Source organism: Paralichthys olivaceus, chromosome 8 (genome assembly GCF_024713975.1).
Source record: "Paralichthys olivaceus isolate ysfri-2021 chromosome 8, ASM2471397v2, whole genome shotgun sequence".
In the NCBI taxonomy this organism is placed as follows: Eukaryota; Metazoa; Chordata; class Actinopteri; order Pleuronectiformes; family Paralichthyidae; genus Paralichthys; species Paralichthys olivaceus.
Window position 1 is genome coordinate 15,553,465 of NC_091100.1, and position 21,471 is coordinate 15,574,935.

At 39.8% G+C, this 21,471-nt stretch overlaps 2 protein-coding genes across 8 annotated transcripts in view; both read left to right on the top strand.

The window, feature by feature from the left end:
• The window catches only part of evi5l (ecotropic viral integration site 5 like), a 29,932-nt gene extending 17,124 nt beyond the window's left edge, over positions 1-12,808 (top strand). Inside the window, exons 12-20 of one of the 3 annotated variants that reach the window (XM_020084373.2) lie at positions 224-256; positions 1,255-1,395; positions 2,960-3,076; positions 3,645-3,785; positions 3,872-4,042; positions 4,711-4,857; positions 5,238-5,333; positions 5,428-5,523; positions 7,439-12,808. In XM_020084373.2, the coding sequence (XP_019939932.2) occupies positions 224-256; positions 1,255-1,395; positions 2,960-3,076; positions 3,645-3,785; positions 3,872-4,042; positions 4,711-4,857; positions 5,238-5,333; positions 5,428-5,523; positions 7,439-7,756 (1,260 nt within the window). In that variant the 3' untranslated portion in view covers positions 7,757-12,808. Of the gene's footprint in view, positions 1-223; positions 257-1,254; positions 1,396-2,959; positions 3,077-3,644; positions 3,786-3,871; positions 4,043-4,710; positions 4,858-5,237; positions 5,334-5,427; positions 5,524-6,686; positions 6,981-7,438 lie in introns of those variants that run through there. The other 2 variants (XM_069529496.1, XM_020084374.2) reach the window with 2 other exon arrangements.
• A 593-nt stretch (positions 12,809-13,401) lies between these two features.
• On the top strand, positions 13,402-21,444 carry LOC109627355 (zinc finger protein Gfi-1b-like). 5 transcript variants are annotated; one of them, XM_069529501.1, is made up of 7 exons: positions 13,402-13,582; positions 13,715-13,800; positions 15,742-16,302; positions 17,009-17,244; positions 18,777-18,902; positions 19,357-19,522; positions 20,417-21,444. In XM_069529501.1, exons 3-7 carry the CDS (start codon positions 16,044-16,046, stop codon positions 20,593-20,595), a joined length of 966 nt encoding a protein of 321 aa, XP_069385602.1. In that variant the 5' UTR covers positions 13,402-13,582; positions 13,715-13,800; positions 15,742-16,043; the 3' UTR covers positions 20,596-21,444. The 5 variants fall into 5 exon arrangements, with proteins under 5 accessions (XP_069385602.1, XP_069385601.1, XP_069385603.1 ...); XM_069529500.1 differs by having other exon boundaries at positions 13,410-13,582; positions 16,019-16,302; XM_069529502.1 differs by having other exon boundaries at positions 13,442-13,582; positions 13,752-13,800.
• The last annotated feature ends 27 nt before the right edge of the window (positions 21,445-21,471 follow it).

Sequence of the window (21,471 nt, forward strand, 5' to 3'; positions counted from 1 at the left end):
TGAAATACTTATTTTCTGAGTGATCTCACTGTTGCTTCTTTTTCTACACTCCTCTGTATTTGTTTCAAATGTTTGCTTCCTCAATCTGTGATCCTTTCTATTCCTTGACTTTCCTCTCTGGATTTGTTGTGGTTTATCCTCCCTGGTGTCCCATACTCTTTCACTTCCTTCATCTCTCTTTTTTTTTTTCATCCTCTTGTTCCTCTCCTTTAATATGCTGTAGGAGAGCGCTGCTCTGGCAGACAGACTGATTCAGGTAGAGTACTGTAAACCACTTTCCTTCTGAGCTTGCTGTCCTCCTCTTCTTGCTCTCCTGCAGTGCTTTTCTCCCTCTGCTTAACAATCTCCAGGCAAATGTGCATGAAAAGAATATTGTCTATGTAGTTTATCAGTCCACATCCTTTTATCCCTATATGCATGTACAGTTATTTATCCATGATGAAAATTGAAATGAAGCAGAACAATCCCTGCATGTGGCATGTAAAAGTGTATTATTACTCATGTTTCTACTACCAATTTTTATTATAAATGCCAATAATTCAACAAAATGTGAATAAAATACAATATAAATTGTAAATTTTGAGGAATATAAGTATTTACTTTTTTTGCAGAGAATATAAAGCAGCTGCCAGTGGCCTATTGTCTTCTCTCAGCATAAAAACAGGAAGCAACCTGTCTGTTTTCTTAGCTTGCTGCAGGCTTGGGCAAGTAGAGTTCAATAAAATAGATATAGAATGTTAATATGTGACCTTAAGAGGTGCTTTTAGATGGATTTTTATACTTCTATCCTTCAAACAGACCAAGGCTAATAGGTCGGTTGTTAAGGCTAACATGAAAGCAAATGAATTTATTTTATAAAATTTTGAACTTTTCCTTTAAGGCTTAAAAAATCAGCCATGTGGGGTGCCATATAGCTCACCTGGTAGTGTTGGCGCCCCATACCAAGCCTCTGCAGTGGCTCAGGTTTTATTCTGGCTTGCGGCCCTTTGCTGCATGTCACCCCCCGTACGCTCTCTGTCCCCCTTTCTTACTTAACTCTCTGTCCTGTCAAATAAAGGCCAAAAAGACAAAAATATGTACTTAGCAAAAATCAGCCATTTACCATGTTGCAAAATTCCCTTTAAGCACAATAACATTTCATTCCCTGGATGCACACACTTACCCTTCTCCCTACATCGATATAAACTATGCACTGTAAAGTTTGCACTTCACAGCCGATCGTGACCCCTCTTCTGCTCTGACCTGCTGCTATAGGGTCAGGTGACAAGGGCACAGGAAGCAGAGGAGAACTACGTAATCAAGCGTGAGCTGGCAGTGGTGAGGCAGCAGTGCAACACAGCCAACGAGAGCCTGGAGAAAGCACAGGACACCATCAGAGAGCTGCAGCAACAGAAGGTAAAACCTCAGACCAGAGTCTGTGCTCACACTAATGCAATGACTTTCTCTCACGGTGGAAGCACTTAATCTGCAAATCTCTGTGGTATCTATTAAGGGATTTAAAAAGCTGGGCTGAGTTTGTGTGAAAAATCAAACTAGCCCTGTTTCACTTAATCCCAGTTTGGACAGAAGTACAGATCATGTCAAGTGTTTGTAAAAACATAGAGAATATGACAACATACTTTTAGTCTTAATTAATTAAAGGATAATTCTTTTGAAATACATTTACTCTTTCTTGAGCTGCTTTCAGGCATGCACCGAATTCCGAATAATCCCCTGAAATTATCTGGAGGGGCTGTTTGTCTCCAAAGTTTCTCCTGCCAAATCCAAAGTAAAAACTCAGGAGAAATCCTGTTTGTTTCCCTAGAAGAAAACAAACACTGGTGGTCAGGACTAGTCGTCTTTCTAAAGGTATATACAGTTCAAATTCACTTCAGCAAATCACTCTTCTCTGAAAATATGATGTGTGACAAAATTCATACATTATGCCTTTAGTACTTTAGTACCTTTAGTTTTTAAGCTATATACATTCACATCAAATTAAGAGCAGGAGAAACTAAAATAATATATAATATAATATATATCATTCAACTGTTGCCATTGTGAAAGGTCATGTTATTCCACCGCAGATTGCTGGCATCTATCGCCCACCAAATTTCACACCGCTCCACACACTCACATGTCTCATTGATAACCGAGACCAAAATGCTTGAAATGACGAAGTAAGACTGTTTTACTCACGCTATGTACTTGCCCAATTTCAAGCTGTTTTTATTTTGCCTCCTAGAAAAGTATTTTTCCTCTCACCCTTCTCTGTTTTTCCACCCTTCTGACATTTATAGCTCTGCAGTTTCACCTTGATGTTGTGACATGAAAATGTACAGTAACCTTTTTCTATGTTCTAACATCATTCTGAGTGTTGCTCAATATCAGTTTCCTTTTGTTGATCAGCAGTTTTTGAAGTTGGGCTACTTTACAGACAGTGTGCTAACAGATGGAAACATCAGTCACAGAGAAAGCAAATCAGCTGCCTTTTTCAACAGTTCTTTTATCATGTGGTTCAAGTGGCATGTTGAAGTCTATGCTCTTGATTTATTTTGTTACAGAAATTAGGAATACTGCAGTAACTCATGTGTTGCTGCAAATTTCCTGCTGTCTGACCAAAATGAAGCTCATGTGCAGAAAACTTGATGATGACAGTGACGCCTTTCAGAAATAAAGAAAAAGGATGTAGGAGTTCATGTCAGTACAGTGAACATTGAATATATTTGTCAGCAAAAAAACAGAGAGAGCAGCAGGTGTCATAATTCTCACCCATTAAAGCACAGTGGTAATTCTAGCTGTGCTGTGCCCCTTGTCATGACAAAATCTACATACAACTATGAAACAAACGTTCTCCATTGTGAGTGAACATTAGAAAAGTCAGAGGAAAGCTGATCAACAAAATGGTGTGAAGCCTCAAAGACCTGACATCCAGTGATCCTGCTTACCAGTGATGTTTGTCTCTGTTTGTCTTTGTTAGTACACAGAGCAGTTCGTGAGCAGTTTGCAAACCCAGCTGGAGCACTCTAAACTGCGAGAGGCCGAACTGCTCGGAGCGCTGAAGGAAATGCAAGACAAGTTGCTCGACCTGGAGAAGGTGGGCTCACAGTGTTAATGTTTGCTGACATTATAATTTTTATTATATGGATTAAACAATCCAGAAAATATGTGTTTATGTTAATATTTTACATTGAAGGTATAGTGTGTAGAATTTTGTGATATCTAGTGTTGAAATTGCATGTTGCTGCTGAACACCCCTCACCTCACCCTCTCCTTCCAAGCATGAAAAAGAACCCCTGGTGAACTTCAGTTGTTATAAGTCATAACTCTTAAAGTTTAGTTTGTCCAGTCTGGACTAATGTAAAAAACATGGTGGCCACCGTAGAGAGGACCCCTTCGATGTAAATATAAAGTATTTAAATATTAAGGGCCTTTTCTGGGGTAAAGAAAACTACAATTCATACAATTTAGATGAAACAAACAAGTGAAAACATCATGAGGATTATTCTACATTAAATTTCTGCCAATAGATCCCTTTCACCTAAATCTTTTCACACTGGACATTTAAATAACGTTCTATATATTTGGCTGTATTTGGCATCACAGAGCCACCAGCATGGCTGTGAACTCGTTTAACTGACATTAAGTAATGTTTGTCCATCCAGAGGAGCAGTTGCCTGCCAGATGAGAACAATGTGGCAGCTCTACAGGAGGAAGTGAAGCAGATGAAGCTGAGGGAGCTGGAGACGCTGAGCTCCTTCAAAGAGATGCAGGACACTGTCACTGAGCTCAACCAGCGCTGGCAGGTAACACACACACACAGACTGGCGCTATTTCTTTATAAACCACGTGTGTGTCTATGTCTGTTCACTGTTTACTCCTGTTTCTGCAGCATCACATGTCCCGTGGCAGCAGCACAGGTGGCGGCCACTGGAAGGAATCTCCAAAGAAGAACGCCATGAATGAACTGCAGGACAAACTGATGACGGTCAGACTGAGGGAGGCACAGGCCCAGGCTGAGCTCCGAGAGGTCAAACTAAAATCCCTGCAGCAGGAGAGCCAGGTCAGACACACTACACAAACATACACTGTCAATATAATTTATAAGAGTATGATTTTCTCCTCCGTGGTGCCAAGGTGTTTAGTCAAGTATCGTTATTCAATCTAATAATTGTAGAAATCTGTCCGTTTTTCTGTCTGTGGAACGCATATCTCGAGAACTGTTAAGGGTACAATAAAGTGCACTGCTGACTTTGGTGCGATGGATGTTCAATATTAGTAAAAGTTAAAAAATAAACAGACGACCAGAGCTCTGTAGCAGAGGCAGTTGGGGCTTATCTACGTCAACGGTGCGTTTTGACAACGACAATTGATTCTGCAGTTCCGGGTTCTGCGTGTGGAGTTTCACTGATCCTTTGACAGGTGAACAGTCCATTGTGCAGCAGCGGTGGTGTAGCTTCACGTTTCTGTGGTTTCTGAGTCTAACAGCAGGTCTACTTGCCATAGCTCAATTACTGCAGGTCTCTAACAGTTTCAGAAAGAAAGCTGCAACCAGTATCACCACAGCTCATTCCAGACAGGCAGGTTTAGAGCTGCACTAGTACAGTTAACATTAAGCAATTTCAGTGATGTCAGCTTCACTGCAATTGTTTGATAAACTAGCTGATCGATTGATTCAAGGAAAGATTTGTTGGAGCCACACTGACCCTCTCAACTTTTTTTTTACTCCAGAACCAAATCAACAGCAAGCTGATTGGTCGGAATGAGCAGGAACGCTCTGCACTGCAGGACCGGCTCCAGATGTTGGCCAATCAGAACAAAGCTCTCCAGGCCCAACTCAACGAGATGAAAAGGAAGCAGGCCGAGTTTGACTGCAAGGTCTGCGTGGAGAGTGGGGGAAAAAGAAATAAAAAGAATGATTGATGGGGAGGGCAACATTTCCTGGTCCAGCTTAGTAAAATATAAAAGACGCGAACACATAGTATTAATTAGACACTAATCACTAGATTGGAAAACAGAGACAAGAGAAAACAGAAGATTATAAAAGAAATTAATTAGAAATGGTGAGAATTGAGAATTTTTGTCCACAAAAGGAGGACAGGGGTCTGAGACAAATTATGATGCACATCAGTGTCCACCATATCATTCACAGTGTTCTGCCAATAACCATGAAATAACACTGTGTTCCCCTCCTTTCTCTCACTTACTTGCTGTATGTCTTTCTCTTGACTCCTCTCCCTATATCCTCGTACATGCAGAGTAAAGAGGAGGTGATGGCGGTGCGGCTGAGGGAAGCAGACACTATGGCTGCCATGGCTGAACTTCGGCAGAAGATCGCTGAACTTGAGATACAGGTGTGTGTTTATGTGGCTTACATAAATATAGATTAGATGAAGTGACTGTAAAGAGACTTTGACCTTGAACATGTCTGTGTCGAATGTTTTTCAGAAGGAGGAAGGGCTGATCCAGGGCCAGCTGAACCATTCAGACTCTAGACAGTACATCACCCAGCTCCGGGACCAGATTTCTGAGCTCAAAAACGAGGTTCACACACGCACACACTCACACACTAACATACATACGCACACCATACTGCAGCCTTGGTAACCACCACAAAAATGTCTTCTCTGTGCAGTGTCACAACAGACACCACTTCCGCCTTAACGCATTCACAGTTGTGTCAAAGTCTTTCTTGTAAGAGGAGACCACCACTCCTCCCAGACAACTTTGTTCTCATCATTTGGTTTGGTGGAAGGATGAGTGAGTTTCAAAAGAATCAGCGTGTATGAGTCAGATGTTTTATCTGTCACAGGAAAACACACAGCTGTGTGGTATCCACAAACAGCTCTCCAACCCTATTTTAGAGACGCAAAGTTCTCACCGAACACAAGCTCAGGGTTTATTCATTCAGAGAGTAGCAGTGCGTGACTGAGTAAATTGTCTCAACTTTTAATGAGGGGGTGTGATGACATTGCCCTGCTCTTTACTGCTCCCCTACTGGCTTTTCTTCTCCCTCTCCCCACCTTCTTTGCGTTTCATAAACGCTGTGGTTTTATGAAATAGGAGTGAAACTTGCGTGCGTACAGATGAGGAAGCAATAAACTTGATAGAAAAATCTCAGTGGCACCTCTCTTTAAGCCATCACTATATGATTATGAGACATACGGACAGTCCCAATACACAACATATTCTACATAATACAGTTTTTACGCAAATAATTATTTATTGTGATTCAGTTTAGGGATTCATTTAGCTGTTTCCCTTTAGCATTTTGACAGTTCTCTGATGTTTTGATCCTCAAAAGGATAAGCCGTACGGTTGGATGACATTTTTATTTTATTAGTTTACATTACAGAAGCAAAAAAAATGGGAAAAGAGACCCCCAAAAGCACAACTTTGACCGATGTTTTTTGGTGTAGCGTGAGGAGCAGTCAAACTCAGTCAGAACATTTCCATTGGTTAACCACTGGTTTCCCCTCCCCCCACCCTGCTGCTAGACTGTAAGATTTGGCGAGAAACAAAAACCTCATTTGTCATGAGTCACTGTGGTACATGAATGTTAGCATGCAAGAAGCATGTGTATGCAGATGAACTCTTATGTTATGTCAGATGAGAGTGACTACACAGTAATCTAAAAGCTCAAAGAAATGAAATGATACATGATGGAAGAGAAATTTATAATCTTTTTTATTTTTTTATTTATTTAGTTCCTCTATCTGACATCACAGCCACAGGTGAGAACCCTCCTGTGCTCTGATTTAGCTGTAAAGACCACACTGACCTTTTTGCAAAACCTCTATGGAGCAGGATACAGATTTTCTCACCCAGCAACAATGTTTTTGCAAAAGCTCGTCAAACAGGTCTAACACAGTTTACACACTATTACCTCGTACTCTGTCATTGATGTAATACTGAAAATATTTACTGTGCTACTGAATCCTCAAATTCTCTCACAGCACAGTTGATGTTTGAAACTCATTTGTGAACTTTGTTGAATTAAAAAATAATGAATAGATAGATGGTCAAACCTCACATATGTTTCATTAATTTACCACCGGGCCTAAAGGCAGATGAAGTAAGAGAGAAACGAACAGATGAAATCGTGACGTCTACGTGTATGGCACCGTGCTTCATCCTGAGATATTTGTATTGTTTTTTTCACTTTTGCACCTGCTGCATGTTAGAAACGTGCCCACTCGCTTGCAGAATCCTGGGGAGGATCTCCTGCTGTGTTCACACATGGGCTCATACGGACATTATCCAGAGCCTTTGCTAGGGGGCTGGTGGAGAAACTCCAGAAAAAGTCTGGAGGCTCTCACATACATCCCTCAGAGAATATCAGGAGATTACCAGGTGTTCAGTGCATGTCTGAAAGCTGCTCCTGATTTCAGCTGTTTGATATATAGAATAAATCAACCTGTAGGACCCACCAAATGAAAACCTTCTTCTCTGTACTCAGATCAGACAATTGCGAGGACAAAGGTTGGCTCCCGGCACCGGCATCAGCAGCGGAGGCCTTGGTACCAACTACCAGGATCTCTGCCTGGCCAGCCCCGCCTCTGCTGAGGGGGACTACCTGAGCTCAGACGACGACCTTCTCCCCAGCCCGCTGCCTCCCAACGCGCTCTACCCCGCCCTGTCTGGTCCGTGTCACCCCTCGGCCCGCCTCGACAGCGAGGGCAGCACGGACAGCGAAGCGGAGGAGCGCATGCGGACACACCCGGACCCACAGCAGCTGTACGGCAGCATGGTGTGCGCGGAGGGACTGGATAATTGAACATATGGAGGGGGTGCGAAGATTCCTCTTGGATTTCTTTGACCTTAAGAGACGCTGGGGCTCTACAGGACAGGACCACCTCTGTAAACCAGGACTGTTCTATCCAATCCAGTCCTCCTCCGCAGCTTCTCCAGTGTTTATCTTTTACTTTATGCAGACATGATGGCATTGATCAGACCTCGGTTGGTCGTCACTACCTTTAGTCTCCGTTCCTGTGACTGCCTCCTCCACCCTGTTCCCCCCACTGAACGGTACCCTGACGAACGAGGTCATATAAAGCCTCTCTCCTTGTTCCCACGTGTAACTGTTTGCCTGCCATATCCATCCAAACACAAATGTACACAAAAAAAACGGAGTCTGGACTAATAAGACTGATGCTGCTCGCTGCTTAAGAATAACACAGGGACCTGATCCTGTGACCATGACGAGGAATGAATCATGGGTAAACAGATAGAACTCATCCCTTTCCCTGTGAACTGAATAACAGACACTGTATCCTCTGTCTACCCTTATATAACTCTCTGTCCTGATTGGTTCAGTATTACATACATCCTAATTGTTTCTTTCTCCATTTGTATGGCTTTTTTTAGAAAGAAACATCCATATTCACTGCCTCCATTAAAAAAAACCCATCTGCCATGGATTCACAAAAGAAAATTTAAAATGGCGACGAGCATGAGAAGGGAAGGTACAGTGTCTGAACATGTACACGTCAAACTGTGGGGTTAGCACAAGGCGGCATGTGATCCATGAACACTTTGACATGCTACATATGTGTTGTCTGTGTCTGTGGCAACAAGAAGGCAAGCGAGTCCATACAAAAGCTCATATTCACCTTAACTCACAAAAACAGGAAGGAAGATACCCAATGTTGCCAAATCTTTTGTTTTTAGATTATTTATGTTGTAATTTATTTTGATATTTTTTTATATATCTAAATGAAACTATAGGAGCGTAGAGAAACCTACAGAGGCCAAACTTTCTACAGCCTCCCTTGTGCCAACCACTACAGGTCTACTGTGACACTGAGTGTTTCAGAGATGGAAAAAGTGCTGCTATTATTTTACATTTAGCTTCTTCCATTTTGTTTATTGTTTTCTTTTTATTATTTCATCCTAATCCTTGTGAGCAGTCTAACATGATTCCTCACTGGAGCTTTTCAGTATTTATCAATCAAAACCAATATTTGTCATTGCATCTGTGTGAGCTGAAGTTGAACATTTCAGCAACTAAGTTTATTCGCTGTCTGTCTGAGAGTCTGAGAGATAAAAGAGCTGCAGGGATAGATGATTATTTCTATAACTCGCACACAGTACAGAAGTCCAGCACATCACCACCACTACCACAGCCTTCGTTACACCCCAACTTGTTTGAAAACTAATACTGTATTTGCCCACATCATTCAAGAGTGAGGCAGCTTGTAAAAGCCCTTAGAGAACTGAATGGAGCAAGGTGCTTTCTAGTTGATTTTTAAAATCATTCTCTTCGAAAAGTATTTTTTTTATTTTACTTTTTGAACTGCTGTTTACTAAATTACTAATTTAGTGGCCATCTTAAGCATTTATGCTAAGCTAAGCTCAACTAACCATCTCCCAGCTGTGGCTTCATATTGAATGGATTTTGTTTTTATTAGGGCTATGTTTAAGAAAAACATTCTGAGAATTTCAAGAGTAAAGTCAGAATATAATAAGAAGAGACAAAAGTTGTATTATTACAAAAAAACATATTTAATGAGGATCAAAAGATGAAGTGTTTGGTTTTATTGGAACCTATACAAAAGTATTACTTAAAGGTTCAGTGAAGATTGAATAAGAAATTGAATATAAAATGATCCTAGTGATGTTTTCACTGGTGTGTTACACCTAAATTGTTTGAATGTTGTTTTCTTTACGATATAATGAACCTTTATATCTAAAAACTGTTTATTTACATGGAGCGGTGGTCCTCTCTGTGGAGGACGCCATGTTTTTTGCGGTTGTCCAAACTGGACAAACTAAAACCTTTTGAGTTTTTATGACAACTGAACTTGACCACAGGTTCTCTTTCATGTTACGGGGAGGGTGAGATGAGGAATATTCAGCTGCAACATGAAACTTCACCTCTAGATGTCACTACATTCTACACACTGAACCTTTAACAAGAGGCTCTACATTCTTCATTGTCACACAGACGACAGTTTGATCTTCTGATATTGCCCCTTTAGAATGGCTAAAACTGACGTTTTTCTCATATTACAACTTTATTCTTGTAATTTTGCGATTTTAGTCTCATAATATTATGACCTTATTCTTGAAATCTCCCCTTTAATTGGCCCTAATACTTGTGGTAATAGACAGACTTGAGTATTGTGAATAATTGTATTTCCCAAAATTTCAGACTATACCTTTTAACTGCCAGTGTCCCACACAAGCAAAAAGAATAATCCAGGTATCAGTGCTGATGTGGAATCACCAGCTCATGTGCTCATATCACTTTCTGACAGCTAAACGTAAATCTGCAGCGGAGAGAGTCGATCACATTGTAACGATGCCAAACAAAAAGGCTGACATGACTGGAGAGTGTGTGGGTGGAAAATATTTTACATATCAAACAAAAATATATTCTGTGTAGGGGGAAAGAAAGTTATATGGATGATATTTAAAGCTGTATCACTGTCAGTCAAGTCAGATTGAGTGTGTGATGTTTTATCAGACAGGATGTCGTGCGTGATCTCTGCTCTTTGCACAACAGAGAGAGAGAAACTCTGCTCTGGACATTCAGCAGTGAGATGTGGCGCAGACTCGTGGTGGGATCATTTCTTTACTTTACTGACGGACCTTAACGTTTACTTTATTCCGAGATGAACCATCCTGACTTCGTACTGTGCTTCATTTTTCATCGGACTTAAGATTTTCCCCAAATTTTCTTAAGGTCCACTTCATGCTTCACTGTTCTGGCATTTCTGTGCAGCAGTAATGAAAAAACAGTAAAGCAGAGGATGAATGCAATCTTCTCTGAAACAAGGAAATAGGATCTTCCAGTACTGGCCATTTAAAAAGTAAAGAGGATGTTGGTTTGCCCACCACTGTGTTGCAAATAACAGCCTTTTAGTGGTCATTGGTGGGTGTAGCAACTGAAATCTCCACACTGGAATCAATGTTTGAATATCATCAGACCATATCATTCAACTTCAGTTCCTTATAGTTGTTAGTATGTGCAGAACAAGGTTTAGGCCATTAAATCATTTACTTTGACTTCCTTCACATTTTTACTACATCAATACCCATTTGTGATTATATCTTTTTCCCAGATATATCTATTCAGTGTGGATACATTTTGTATTAGTATGAATTGTTATATGACTCGTACTTGCAATATTCAAAAGATTACAGAAAATGTACTGGGTCTGATGCGGAGGACATAAATCAGGCATGTTTTTCACTTAATCCGACCATTGATCGTGTGCACAGCATCTTTGTCACAAAACTACAGGTGGGTTTCCTTTCACGTGTTTGAACATGCGCAAATTAAAAATGCACATTAAAAAAAACTCCAGTGAAGAGATATCTGAATTAATTTTCCACTGAATCGGGAAACAGTGAATAAATCATGATACACATATTCCCTGTGTTAATACATGAAACTTACATGAATACTGTATTTCCATCATGTTTTTAGATTGTTTTTTGCAGTTTGAGATTTGAATGTTGCTCTTTCACCTACATCATCTCATTGCACCAACTTTTCTTCTCCAGTGGTTTAATTTACTGGCACCTAACTGGACAATTACAGCATTATTTTGCTTTCTCTTTTGGCTCTGGAAACCAGGCTATTGTAGACAGGGTTTTTTTATTTGAATTTATTGTCAATTAATCCCATCATTTATTTGACTGCACTGTAAAAACTTGCCCTTCTTCTGTTGGATTTCAGACTCCCCATTTAAAGCATGTTTCATTCTGTGTCATAACCAACAGTAATTACAGTTTTTGCCAAATCTACCATAAGCGAACATTTTAAGTTCATATATTAATATTATAATACTAGAAGGGAACTCAGTAGAGTGCAAACCTGCCAAGGCCCAAAAATCCCTATATGAAACCACAATTGAATTTCCTAGATCCTGGTTTTTATTTGGATCTGCACCAAATCTCATACATTCATAATTATCAGTCCTTTTTTAATGTCAGATTTCTTTCATCAAGATCTGTGAATTGTTCAATGACAAATTAACTAAAATGAAAGTGAAACTAATTCCTGGTTCAGCTACAATTCAGTAGCTTCTGCGTAATCCTGCAAAAAGATTTAGATGAAATAATTTGATATTTTGGGATATCAGTCATAAACTACACTGTGACTTTGACAAAATGATAACTGATCAGGACCAGATCACTGCTCAAACAACTCGTCTGTACACTGCTGCTCAGTGATGGTGCTCTGTTCTCACCACTGTCTGAATACAACTGTCTCTCGACTGTGACGGAACATTTTGAAATGTTTGTGAATTACTTTTGGATATGGTAAGATCTCTCATCCTTTTATATTGTTTTTATAATCACCATCGGTACTTTGTTTTCTCCTGCTAAGATGATGATGATCAAAACATTACAAACATAATGTGCCATAAAAGTAGGTAGATTTACACTCTATGCTAAAAGTCTTGATGTAATAAAGGTTTCGTCAACAAGTCCGCCACTCCAGCCGTTCATTAAAAAGCGTTGTAATATAAGGTTCATTTAGCGCGGATTGAAATACGATCGTCCTCCACATGATTTCCCTGATTCAAGGTGGGAAATGCAAACGCTGCACCAAACGACAAAAGCATTTCCTCACAGACCGTTCTCCTGGTTAGTCTGGTGAAGGATTTCTTTCTCCTGTGCTGCGTGCGACATCCATGGCATCATACCCGACCTTGTCCACCCTCTCTCTCTCCAGCAGTTCAGCTGATGTTGTTGTCAAATATATTAAATGACAGTAAAGATTATATAAATTCCTGTATGATGGGGAAAAATACATTTCAGTGTTCTGTATCCTGCGAATGATACAAAATAAACTTTGACATTGCACCTTTGCAAAGGCCTGACTGTGTTGTTTAATACTCAGTGAGTATCTTTCTTCTATCATCGCAAGTTAGTCTTTTACTAAGTCTAAGATTTACACACGACTGAATAGAGTTACACCACCTGTGAAGTGAAATCATTCTGACCATCCTGCATCCTCTGAGTAAGCAGATGGGCCATGGACCAAAATTTTGCCGAACTTTAAATTCAATTGATCCAGACTTTTAGTTGAATCTGTACCAAATTGCACACCCTCATAAATATCAGTCCTCCAAATATTCCTGCTTTATTTACTTCAATATCCATAGTTATTTTCTGGGAACACTCGATCGCTCTTTGTTTCTGATAGGAAAAAAATAATTTTTAGGAAAAAAAAGGTTCCCTATCATCCCTGAAACATATCCTCGGGTTTCTCACAGTTATTATTCAAACATACTAAATGTATGTTCTCTTGCTCTGACTCTTTCATCAATACTTTCATCCAATTCTGTTGGAAGAAATCTGCTGTTGCACCAGACAGCTTCTTTTAAACCTTATCTTAGTGGTCAATGGTTTGGAAACAACCATGTCAGCATAGTGTGACAACACTTTCTGAGGAGTTTTCAGCACAGTCGCTTCTTCCTCTTGCGTGTGCCTTACCTGGGTCAGTCTGATGATTAGCTTGTGCATTTCTGCAGCAGCTCCACAGCGTGCACCAGGAGCTGGACAGACTCTGTGTTCCTACACGAGTGTGCAGTGTTTGTATACTTTGTGCGTGAGGAGGCAGCATGGTTAGAGCGTCGGCTCCGAGGTATCAGAGCTGAAACACTTCCTCATCCTGCTTCACTCTCATGACTCTCAGCATAAACGACTCTCGGTCCAGCTCAGAACAGGCTGGCTTCATACTATATGTGACACACTGATTCCATCTCGTCTTTTTTAGGTTGATAGAACGTTTCTTACCTTTGTCAAATTACCAGTGTGAAGGTCGGATGTGACTTTAAGAAGCACCGGAGGAATGTGAAAACTGTAAGTATTACACTTTTATTTCTGAAAACAATCTTCATGAGCCACACAGTACTTCTTCGCTTTATGGATATACACATACATTTATTATTATTATTATTATTATTATTATTATTATGTGAAAAACAGTGAAATTTGGTAACCCCTGATCAAACAATGCTTTTTTTTCCATTTTCCTGGAAATGTTTGTTTCTTTGTAAGCGTATTGTAAAATAACAAGTTGTGTTCAATTATTTCTAAAGAAATAAAAGTGGCTCAGTCAGTTATCATAATGTCTTCTATTGATCTACAATATATTTACACTACTAGAGAGCTTTACAGGGCAGCTTTGGTTGAATTATTATTATTATCATAAACATTATTATTTAACACTTTACTTAGGTAACCCAGAGTAAACATTATTTTTTTCTATGTTCATATACTTCCTGTATACTGCTGTTTCGGAACTGTTAGATAAACAAATTAATTAACACAATTGTTCGTATGCAGTTTTAGAGTTAAAGGTTCAAAAAAGTATTTTTCTCTTTGGTAATATACTCACGTGGCATTTTAAAAAAGTGTTAAGTACATTTTACAGTTTTACAGAATTTATGTAAACGTGTATTTTTGCAGTCTGTACACAAAAAAATCACAAATCGAACAGTCTTTAAAAACATGATACGTTGATGTGTCAGCTTAGGTCACGTTATAACTGGTACGGATGGTTATGGTTTGCGTCTATTTTGTTATTTTGGTTTTACCTTTGCATGTATTGTTTTATTTTTGAGCCTCTCTAACCCAGGATCACAGGACATAGAGGGGGGAAAAAAACATGCACCATGTTTTGGTGTTATTATACAGAAACCCCTTTTCTCTGTGGACTGTCATCCTGGGTTAGAGGGTTAAAAAAGAACACAATGTGAGCAGATACCAAGAGTATTTGTTACCATGAGGCAGCTGAAGAACTACAGCCCCTTTAACAGCACATTTAAATTCACTAAATCCAGATTTTTATTTACGTCCTTAACTGCACAACCTCATTGATACCAACCCCTTAAACATGTCTGAATGTTTTCATCGAGATTCACTCATTCCGTGAAATCAACAAAATGCCCTCAAATCTCACAATGCTAAAGACGTAGAAATAAATTACTGGATCTGCCCCTTGATCCAGATTCACACTAAAATGTAATGGGCTCTTCCCTTGGTCATGTTGCCCCTTCACAGAATTTCATGGAAACCTGTTGAGTATTTTTGATGTAATCCTGCAAACAAGCGGCTGCAGACAGAGAACCTTCTTGGTGGAGGTAATTAACAAAATAGACTTAAACCATAAAAGTTTCCATTCTTCTCGAGTAACAGTGACAAAATATTTTGGTCAGTTTCAATCAGACTCCAGCTGCCAGAGTCTCTGCAGCCTTTAATCCCAGAGAGGCCATTTTAACCGTTGCAACAAGTCATGCATGTTAAACAAGTATTTACATTCAAGCAGGAAACCAAGTATCAAATGTACAGTTCTGCTGCCCTCTTCTGGGCAACTTAAGCATCTTGTGCAACACTTCGATTCATCCTTGTAGTGTCTGCCTTCAGCTACAGCACATCAAAGCACATATATACTAATGTTTGGAGAGAAACACTATTCTGTTGTTATGATTATAATAATTATTAAAAAAATAAAGTTTATTTATATAGCACCTTTAATTCATAAAATGCAGCACAAAGGGAATTACAATGCAGAGTGTATATAATATATATATATAATATGAGAAAAAATGAGTCTGAAAAATAAGACCGTTCAATAATAGTAATTATGATTGATATTAGTAGTAGTAATAAATTGAGTTTAAGATAGCATAGTTAAAAACAGTACATGGAGACATGTGGAATACAACATTATAAGAGAAAGAAGTTGCATAATAATAATAATAATAATAATGTCCTGTGATGTGCTGGTGATCTGTGCAGGGTTAACCCCGCCTCTCGCCCAATGTCAGCTGGGATTGGCTCAAGCTCAACTGTGACCCTCAAAGGATAAGTGATATGGATAGTAATAATAATAATAATAATGATAACAATAATAATAAAAATAATATGATTCAGAAAAATGGGAATTTCTTCAGCTGTCTTTCTATAACAACAGGCTCTGCCAAACGAAACATTATTTTATTGCCTTCATTAACACTATCATTCTTTTCATTTTCATTTTTTACCATTTGTATACATTTTTTCATATCTGGTGAAGAGCACGTCCTACTTCCCTCTGAACGATGCCTCGTTCCTTCTTGGTGAAGCGAGGAGGGCTGCACCACCCTCGGCCTGCAGCACGAAGCCCCAGATCAACCCCTGTGAAATTCAACCAGTTACAAAAGAAGTTGGGGTCCTCCTTGGAGACGATTCTGAAGGACTCCACAGCAAAGTCACCCGATGATAACACAGGGTCCATCACTTTACTGCAGCCGGACCTTCCTGCTGTCAGTCACTCACATGAGAGAGGACACCTTCAGCCAGTGAGTCCCAAATCTTATGGTGGGTGACAGAGATATTTCATTTTGATAGTTTGTTTTTGTAGACTGTTAATAAAGATTGACGATATGACAGCTCCCCAAAATTAAAGCCAAAGCGTTTCAGTTGCCACCTGGTGGCTGGCTGCAGTACAAATCATATACCTGGCTCCTCCACATGAGCGAGAACCTGTGGTAACCTTCAGTTGTCATAAAAACTCAAAAGATGTTTAGTTTGTCCAGTTTGGGTTACTGTAAAAAACATGTTTCAGATGTTAATATAAAGTATCTAAATATAAAGGGCCCATTCTAGGATAACGAAAACAACAATTTGTACAGTTTTGATATTTACACAATAGTGAAAACATCACTAAGATATGAAATTTCTCCCAATAGATCCCTTTCAACAAAATCTTACACCCTGAACCTTTATGGATGGTTTCTGTCATTTTTGGTAGCTCTTATCACACGAAGGTTTTCATGTTCATGATGACTTTTGCTTTAATTAGTAATATGATGCTATCATATCATCACATAATTCTAATTTATAATAATAAATAATTTTTGACTTTTTTCTGAAGAATGTCTCAAAGGATTTCCAGAGACAGAAAAAACAAATATTTACAGTAAATGCAGAGATGGCTTGAAAGTAGAAGTGAGGACTGAGATTGTGAAAATGATTAAAATGTGTATGACTCCACATTTTGAGAATCTTATGTCTTTCCTCTCAGACTGTGGACCTGCTGAGCCTTTTAGCTCAAATACTTTTAGCCCTGTGGAAAGAGTGAACTCTGACGCTCTGACACCAACTTCTCGGTCCAAACCTCATGTGAGCTCAGGATATCCTGACAAATCTTCAGCAAGTCTGGGAAACTTGACTCAGCAGCCTCAGAACCTGAAGGACACCAGGAGCAGAGGCTGCTCCAAGACCAGTGCTCCGAGGCAGGAGTGTCCATTCTGTAGCAAGGTATGATCAATCCCTCATTACTGCATATTTATTTGTTCACAACTCTGAAGAATTAAGACACAAGACACTGCTCCATGATTTATATAGAAAAGGTTTTAAGTGATTATTGCAGCTAAATATAAAGTACACTTGCAGTTAATGGGAAGTGATAGGTTTCATTTTTGCAGGTTATGTGGACATCAACCCAAGTATTGAACAAATTGAAAGTTTGACCTGAGGGTGGTGCTAGAGGGAAAGATAGGGGACAGATCGTTCTTAAGGAGAAGCAAGTTTGAGCAACACATTTCATGGCAATCCATCCAATAGTTGGTGAGGTGTTGCAGACCAACACTGTCATCCACCCCAAGGTCGTTCCAGGAGCATGGCTAAAAAACTAAAATGACATTTAGCAGTTTCCAAAGACAAAACTTTCAAAACATGATTTGAGTGTCATCATTAAATGTCTAAAACCTTAAGGTTCTGTAAACATTGCTGTCCACACTTGCACAAATTGTGTTGGGATTTACCAAAAGTACTGAACACAATGGGCAGAACATAACAACAAACACAGTGTGCAAGTTTCAAAAAGTGTTTGATACAAGAGGTGAGTGCTGTACAGAAACTAGTACAAGGCATTACTGACTAAATAACAAAGAAATCCAGGAAAGCAAACTGGGGGCGAAGAGGAATCCAGGGACAGATGCGTCACTGAAATGAGTCAGGGGGTTTCTAGAATAAGTTCAGATGTAAGGAGAGGAATCAAGGGAGTAGTGTGGCTGAGAGGAGGCTAAGGGCTTGAAAGGATCCTAAGGCAGAGGTGAAACAAAGCAAGTAAGGATCCAGGCAGGAGGCACCAATGGTAAGTATCTCAAACTAACAGTAGGAGAAGCAGAGGTTGGCCGTGTAGAAACCACTGAGGAAGATGACATTCTGGCAGAGAAGTAGTGTTCAGCCTAGTCCTTAAAGGTCCAGTGTGTAAGATTCACTCTTTCATTTCATCTAAATTATATGAACTGTAGTTTTCTTTACCCCAGAAAAGGCCCTTTATATTTAAATACTTTATATTTACATCGAGGGGGTCCTCTCTACGGAGGCAGCCATGTTTTTTACATTAGACCAGACTGGACAAACTAAACACCTTTAAAAAATTTTGACAACTAAAGGCTGCCACAGGTTCTTTTTCATGTTTGGAAGGAGAGAGTGAGGTGAGGGCTGTTCAGCTGCAACATGACACTTCAACACTAGATATCACAACTTTCTACAAGCTGTACCTTTACATTCTGAAGCAGGTCAGTGAGTATAGTCTGATGTGTGGTCACAGTGGTGTGGTGGGAGGAGACTGAACCAATGATCACGTCTCACCACACAAACAGGAAGGAAACACAGGAAGGAAACAGGGCAGAACAGCCGCAGTACAGCCAAAAAACAGGAAGCATTTTAAATTATTGTAGTGTAAAGGAATGTAATCTTTCTTTCCCAACCTTATCTTCTCCTGAAGTCTGCCATCATCTCTTTAGTTTTTCACCATTAAACTTGTGTTAATCTCCCTGCAGATATTTTCCTGTGTGTCCAGTCTGAAGACCCACGTATGCAGGAGTCTTGGAAGCGCAGCAAATCTGTCCGCAGCACACATCACGTCCAGTCGGACAGATACTGTGCAGTCCCCATGCAGGGGCAAGGTCAGCATCATCATTTCCACTTGTGCTGTATTTTCCTGTTTCATCTTCAGGCAATTTAATGCACGAATCAGTGGCAGATCTAGGATTTTTCTAAGTCAGGGGCCATAAAGGGCCACAATTTACACAGAGGGGCCACTTATATGTCTGACATCCATGCACAGGTCCTCATTCAGTAAGGCGCAAGTTTAAGTCATTTCTTGTTTACTGTTAGCTCTATAGCTTCAAGTAAAACCCCACAGCATTGAACATATTTTGAAAACTGCCCCTTTTTCAAAAAAAAAGTTTTGCAAATAAAGTTTAAACAAACTTTGATATTTATTGTTAATATTGTTTGTAAGTGACAGGACAGGGGTACTTCAGAGGCTAATCAGATTTCATAAGCCAGTGCCCCCCCCCCCGGCAAGTACAATGTGCAACATTTGTGAATCCATTACCACAGTGTCCGTTGTTCTAGGAGCGGACGTTTGGCTGTGCCGTGTGCGGGAAAGTGTTCAAGCGCTCCTCCACCCTCTCCACTCATCTGCTCATACACTCGGACACCCGGCCATATCCCTGCCTGTACTGTGGCAAGAGGTTCCACCAGAAGTCTGACTTGAAGAAACACACCTTCATTCACACCGGTGGGTTTATGTTTAACATGTCAAAGACCACAGCTGACATCATTTTATATAAAATGATTCAAGAGAAGTGCGGCTTCATTCTCTTTACATCACCAGTGCTTCCAGCGCATACACATAGCCCGACCCTGCATGTAAACATAATCAGCCACCGAAACAAATTGTTATTTCCTAAAATGTTGGAAACAATTCAAGTTGTTTCTAAACAAAACATTCAACACCCATCGGGTTGAGCCTCGCGGATGAAAGATATCCTCATGTCAATGTAGATTCCATATATTTGTGTTTCTAAATGTGCCATTTGGAAAAAAGTAACGGTATGTATAATATTAGTATAATACAAGTAACTGAACTACCAGTAAATAAGGTATGTCATTTAGCTGGCAAATTAGTAAACGTGAGATTTCTTAGAGGTAGATTGTAAAGTAGAGCCTCCTTCACTCACACAGGCACATCTAGGCCTCTTCAGTGATGCTCTCATAGCATCATTATAAGCAACTTCAACTTTCTATAAGCTTGCTATATGTAGTTTTTGATATCACGTGACACATCATACACAGAACTCTGTAGTAGGAAGCTGCTGAGACTACGCGTGACACAAAATCATCAGCATACATGCTCACAAGAGTATTTCTAATCATTCCAATACAACAAAGTTGAATTTAATCTAAAAATGCAGCCAGTATTGCTGGCTTTTAATAACTTGGACAGATCTGATGATCTATCGATAAATACATTTTAAAGAACTGGTTACAGAATTCCTCTCTGTCTAATACCATTGCTAGAAGCTGAAACTCTATGCTGCAGTTTGCTTGCACTGTCTGAAGGCCATTCCAAAGGTCGTATCATTTCATCAACTGCTCTGTAGTTTAAACATCCTGTGTATTCTTGTCCCAGGAGAGAAGCCCCATGTGTGTGAGATATGTGGGAAGGCGTTCAGCCAGAGCTCCAACCTCATCACCCACTGCCGCAAGCACAAGGACAACCGTCCCTACTGCTGCCCGCGCTGCCTCTACAGCTTCCAGCACAAAATAGAGCTGCGGCAGCACCAGGAGCTCCACTGCACCTACCACTGACTCAGTCAACGTCTCCAGCCTCCTCCAATAAGCTGTGGGAGTGCCTTCGGGACAGAAAGCCACTGACTGTGTTGTATTATTGAAGTCAAATCTTTCATCCAAAAGTGATAGTAGTTTCTATTTTAGACTTCTTTTAGCTCACTGAGGAAAGAACAATGCTCTTCTTACCTTATTTCAGACAAAACTTGGTTAACTTACTTGTTCACTTGTAAAAAATGGAGTTGTGCTACTGTTCTCTTTTTATGTTTTACTATTTATGTAAAAGGTTGTTTATGGTTATTGGTGATTTTTTATTTTTTATTTAGCAGCAAATCAAGAGCTGAGAAAATGATGAATGTCAGCCACTGAATCTGAAGGCTTGGTGAATGGAAGTGAAAAGTATCACATTCATTATTACAGGAATTTCAGTTTTTCACACTTTCCCATAGTCAGACATTTAGGACAGACCTGTTTTATGTATTTGGTATCATATGAAGTCATGGCAAATCAACACTATAAAGCTATCTTGGCTGTATTGTTGAGTGTCTGGGATCAAATAGCACAATCATGATAGGCGTCCAGCAATTGAGCAGAATTAAGAAGGTCAAGTAAGGGAGTGGAAGGCTTATTTTTTTCGAGCTCCTATTGTCTGTGGAAGGGCCCAGAGACGATAGGAATAAGATAAGAGATTTCCAGTGAAATGCTGCGTCATGGTTCTTCTTCTCTGTATTCAGTGCTCATGTGAGAGCACAACTCTAAGGTTTACATGTAAGAGTTTTACTCTCTGCAGCCCAAACCTTGTAGAATTGAAGCTTTAACACAGACAGGCATTTGAAACAATAAATATCGAAATGATGTTAATTATTTAAATCAGCCGTTTCCAAACCACTGTACCCT

Excerpts from the sequence above, each read along its gene's own strand:
- LOC109627355 (XM_069529501.1), top strand. The coding sequence starts at position 16,044 with ATGCCTCGTTCCTTCTTGGTGAAGCGAGGAGGGCTGCACCACCCTCGG. Across the intron at positions 16,303-17,008 it reads AGTGAGTCCCAAATCTTATG|ACTGTGGACCTGCTGAGCCT; the intron begins GTGGGTGACAGA and ends CTTTCCTCTCAG. Across the intron at positions 17,245-18,776 it reads AGTGTCCATTCTGTAGCAAG|ATATTTTCCTGTGTGTCCAG; the intron begins GTATGATCAATC and ends ATCTCCCTGCAG.